We start from the raw sequence: 5241 nt of genomic DNA, 5'->3' as shown, positions 1-5241 counted from the left end.
AAACAAAGATTTGGTATAATAATGAGAAAATTAAATTGAAGGTGATAATTGTGTTAAATACATTCTATTATTAATCCCGCATGACATTTAAAATTGAAAATATTTTTATTTTTAAAGCTAATAGCAGTTACCCTTGCTTGGACCTGTTTTGTCCCACGTCTCAAGAATGACTGGAAAATGGTGTAGACTAGTATTTAGAAGTGCATGTACACATGGATTCCAGTTACAGCGTGCTCATGTTTTTGGCAGCACAACCTCTTGTTTGCTCTGCCAGTAATCCTGAATCTGTGTCAGCTTCACTTTTTCCGTGTTTTTCTGTCATTGTCCTGTGGCCTGATTGGCATTAATTGACTGGACTGCAGGAAGGAACATCACGTATGGTGTGTAGGCAGGAGTTTCTCAGAGGAGGAGGAAGTCACTTCTGAAAAAAGTGTAACCTCAGGTTAAACACTTCACTGCCAGCAGCACAAGCACATGTTAATCACAGACACCCTCATGTTAATTGGGCGACAAGAGCTGCCTGACCCCGTAGGCTCACTTTGGGTTGCCCCATCGCTGTACACATCCTAATTGTTTGTCAGCGGCGGGTGCTCGTGTGTTTAAAGCACACAAGCGAGGATGAACTGCATGATGCCATCTTGCCATGCTATTGGAGGTGTGATCAGCTTGGCTCTTGTTGTTAAACAGGAAGTTTTGCTTTAGATTTGTGACTTTTTGCATTAAACCAAGATGATTTCTGGGTAGTTATTTTAGGTTAAAATGTATGTCATGTATGAATGCAGTACCAATCTTTTTTTATGTTTTGAGAGAAATCAATCAGTGCGGAAAAGAGTTTTTTCTGCTTAATATTTTGTGGAAACTGATACTTTTTTTCAAGTTTTGTTGATGAATCTAAAGTTCAATAGAGCAGCAATTATTTGAAATGGAAATCTTGTATGACGTCATGAATGCATTTACTGTCACGTTTGTTCAGTTGATGATGATAAATGTTTACTGAGAACCAAATCTGCAAATCTGAATGATTTCTGAAGGATCATGTGACGCTGAAGACTAAAGTAATGACACTGAAAATTCATCTGTATCATCACAGCAAAAAAAAAAAAAAAACACATTTTAATATATATTGAAATAGAGAACAGTTATTTTAAATTGTAGCTATATTTTACAATATTACTATTTTTAATAATAATATTATATTGTTTTTATGTTATTCAAATAAATTCAGCATTGGTGAGCATAAGAGACTTCTTTCAAAAACATTAAAAAATCTTACCAACCCCAAACTTTTGAATGATAATATATATAAAGTTACAGCTATTTGTTGTAGTTTCACAACTAATTATAGTTTAGTCACAAGCTATTTAGTGAAGTTGGCTAGTATATCTAGATTTTTGTTCTCATAGGTGACTCTGGACCACAAAACCAGTCATAAGGGTCAATTTTTCAAAATTGAGATTTATACATCATCTGAAAGCTGAATAAATAAGCTTTCCATTGATGTATGGTTTGTTAGGATAGAACAATATTTGTCCGAGATACAACTATTTGAAAATCTGGAATCTGAGGGTGCAAAAAAATCTGAATATTGAGAAAATCATCTTTAAAGTTGTCCAAATGAAGTTCTTAGCAATGCATATTACTAATCAAAAATTAAGTGTCGATATATTTACAGTAGGAAATTTACTAAATATCTTCATGGAACAAGTATTGTACAAGTATATACAAGAAAAATCAATAATTTTGACCCTTACAATGTATTTTTGGCTATTGCTACAAACATACCCCAGCGACTTAAGACTGCTTTTGTGGTTCAGGGTCACTATATTTGTTTTGCCTGTTAGAAAGTTTGCCGTGTAAAAGTTGTTGTTTCAGTCTATCGCTCTTGTTTCCCGCTGCAGATATGCATCACAACCGTGAGGAGACTGGACAGTGTCTTTCTTGTGGACTCTTCATCTGTGGTTTACCATTTGTCTGGAAACTAAAGTCTTCGACTTTTCATGGAACATACTTTGGTGACACCCAAAAACTGGAAGTGAAATTCATGGCCACCATCCCTGTCCCGCCACCCTCGATCCCCCCTCCTCCTCCTCCTCCTCCTCCTCCTCCTCCTGTCTCAGCCAGCGGTCTGACCCGAGCCGACTCTGGATGCAAACACCGGCTTCGCAACCTCAACTGGGAGCGGATCCCCAAAGAGCGTGTGGAGGGCCGTAAGAGCGTCTGGACTGGCTCTCTGGATGAGGACTGCGAGCTCTCCATTGACCTGAACTCTCTGGATGAGCTCTTTGGGCAAAAAGAGGCTGACAAGCCCGACCGGGTCAGCGGCTTCCGGCGTAGTTTACGGCAGTGCGGGTCTCCACAAGAGACGAGTGTGGACAAAGTAAGAGCACGCTTTTTCATTATCCAACACATGGATGGAGCTAAGGATGCACAAAACGACATATTTTTAACATGAACTTGTTGGTCTTATGAAAGCCCTGTGTTGTTGCTTTAAGGTCATGACCATCAGATAACTTTCAGACACAGGACATTTTTGTGTTCATAAGCAGCTGAATGGAGCACTAGAATAGAATAGATTAGAGATTTATCAAAGTTAAACTTTTAATTTCACAGCTTATGGCTCAAGATGCTGAAAAACGGCAAGACGCAATGCTAAAGACTGCCATCTGCATGTGTTCAATTAAAAAATATTTATATTATATTAGTTAATTTATTGTTAAAGGCAATTGACTTTTTGCAAAATTTTCCTCTTTTTTTGATAAAGTTAAATTGTTCAGAAACTATTGTCTTAACTTATTGTTGAAGGCAATGGATGCTTTGCAAAACTTATAAGCTGCATCATTTTTTTTTTCAATATTTACAGCATGGTTAGTGAAGACTTTTAAACAACTTATATTGTTTCATTTAAACTAAGCGGTCACTTTTGTTTGTGTGTTTGAGTTTGTGTGCTGATTACGTTAAATTGTATTTGCAGGTTACGCTGCTTGACTCAAAACGCAGCATGAATGTTGGGATATTTCTGCGGCAGTTGAAAATGTAAGTTTTGGTTTAATTTTAACTAGTTATGAATGGTATATATCAGCCAGGCCAATTGAAAGACGATATTTGGACATTTATCTACAAAAAATTGAGTAAGTGTATTAATATATATGTGACCCTGGACCACAAAACCAGTCATAAGGGTCAATTTTTTGAAATTGAGATGTATAGAGCATCTGAAAGCTGAATAAATAAGCTTTCCATTGATGTATGGTTTGTTAGGATAGGACAATATTTGGCCGAGATACAACTATTTGAAAATCTGGAATCTGAGGGTGCAAAAAAATCTAAATATTGAGAAAATCATCTTTAAAATTGTTCAAATGAAGTTCTTAGCAATGCATATTACTAATCAAAAATTAAGTTTTAATATATTTACAGTAGGACATTTACAAAATATCTTCATGGAACATGATCTTTTCTTAATATCCTAATGATTTCTGGCATTAAGAAACATCGATAATTTTGACCTTTACTATGTTTTTTTTGGCTATTGCTGCAAATATACCCCAGCGACTTAAGACTGCTTTTGTGCTCCAGGGTCACATATTGTATTGGCCACCCTGCTCTATAGACATCTTTATTGGCTGTTTTAAAAATAGGGGCAGTGACGTAGTCCCATTTGTTACAAACAGGAAGTGAAGGTGTCCTAGAGGGAGCGTCTTAACACTTTAAACAGGCAGTAGCTGCAGGCTGTGTTTATTTTTGAGCTGTTGATTGCTCTCAGATGGAGGATGGATGTGTGAATGAAAAAGGGCCGTGGGGGCAGGTGACAAGTATTGAGAAGATGCTGTCCTGTCAGAAAAGCTGGGTTTGAAGGTCCGTGAATGTGGTCACACCTGCTTTTTGGCCAAATGAGCCGTGATGAGAAACGGAACCTGATCTCTGCAGTGGCTTTCCAAAATTTGCACGAAGATTAAATATGTCAATTTCGATTCAGGTGTTTCCAGTGAAATGTGATCCATTCCAGTGTTACAGAGTGAAAGCAGCTCATACAAGAAAATCAAGCCATAAATCATTATTTTTCCCTTTCAATGCATTGGTCTTTGTTTTATGAAAAAGGGTTGTTTTTTCATGTCCGCACTTGCTTGCTGAGTAAATATATGGGTGCAGCAGTGCCCATTTAAGTTTGAAAAGCTCTTCCATGGGACTGATATCTGTCAGAACATGTGGAGGAATTACGGAGAAGTGCTTATGCAGACAAACACACTTCCCTATGTGTGTAAGCGCACACTTTTGAAGTGTAGTAGTATGAATTATGCTCAGCCGTGGCCATAGCAGGTCTTTGTTGCCGTAGACCCATGTACCTTTTCATTTTTTCATTTTGCACTCAATGAGGAACCCACAAGAGCCTTCAGTATTCTCTGATATTAACAATTAGGTCATAAGAAAGAAAAAAAACATAAACCAGTGTGGTCTTGTTAAGCTTTTTTTGATGGAAGCAAAAGAACCAGCTGTGTGTGTGTGTGTGTGTGTGTGTGTGTGTCCTTCCTTCCTTCCTTCCTTTCCTCTGGCCTGAGGAACCAAGTGAAGCTGGATTGACTAGCAAATATGATCAACGGGACCAGATTCAAAACTCTGTCCAGATACAAAAAAGTTTTTCATTTATAATGAAAGTCTGGGGGCAAGATGTTGCACTGGTGAAATGTAAAAAAAACAGTATTTTACAAGCATTACCACAAAATGTAAACAATATGAATGTTAGTGTGTTAAAATCACTCTCTGACCTTTCTCTGTCCATTTATAGTATGCACTATTAATTTTCACACTATATGCCTATAGACACCAAAACAGAAAGGGACACTTGCCCCATAACGCCCATTGTAATTGCATACATGTGTACCAGTGTTATTATTGTTAACTAAAACCATAAAAATGACTTTAATTAAATTAAACATTAACTGAAATCAAATAAAATATTAAAAAAAACAAACTAATTTCAACGAGTTCTCATTTTCATTTAGTTTGTTGAAGTTTTAAAATAAATAAAAATACATAAACTAAAACTTTATTAAAACTATATGGACACATTAAAATACTAATAATACTAATAATAAAATGACAAAGACACACAATACAATTACTAAAACTTAAAGGGATAGTTCACCCAAAAACAAAAAAATTAAGGTAATATATATATGGATATTTTTCTTATAAAAACGCATCGATTTGCTTCAGGAGGCCTTTATTAACCCTCCGGAGCCG

The 5241-nt window shown here is 36.4% G+C and overlaps 1 protein-coding gene across 1 annotated transcript in view; it reads left to right on the top strand.

The window, feature by feature from the left end:
* LOC107663097 (formin-J-like) overlaps positions 1 to 5241 on the top strand; it is a 16797-nt gene that overhangs the window by 2060 nt on the left and 9496 nt on the right. Inside the window, exons 2-3 of the mRNA XM_016453248.1 lie at positions 1899 to 2377; positions 2972 to 3033. Of these exons, the coding sequence (XP_016308734.1) occupies positions 1901 to 2377; positions 2972 to 3033 (539 nt within the window). The 5' untranslated portion in view covers positions 1899 to 1900. The remainder of the gene's footprint in view (positions 1 to 1898; positions 2378 to 2971; positions 3034 to 5241) is intronic.

This window comes from Sinocyclocheilus anshuiensis, unplaced genomic scaffold (assembly GCF_001515605.1).
Source record: "Sinocyclocheilus anshuiensis isolate Anshui unplaced genomic scaffold, SAMN03320099.WGS_v1.1 scaffold836, whole genome shotgun sequence".
NCBI lineage: Eukaryota > Metazoa > Chordata > Actinopteri > Cypriniformes > Cyprinidae > Sinocyclocheilus > Sinocyclocheilus anshuiensis.
The sequence above is the reverse complement of the archived record's forward strand: the minus strand, read 5'-3'. Positions and strand labels throughout refer to the sequence as shown.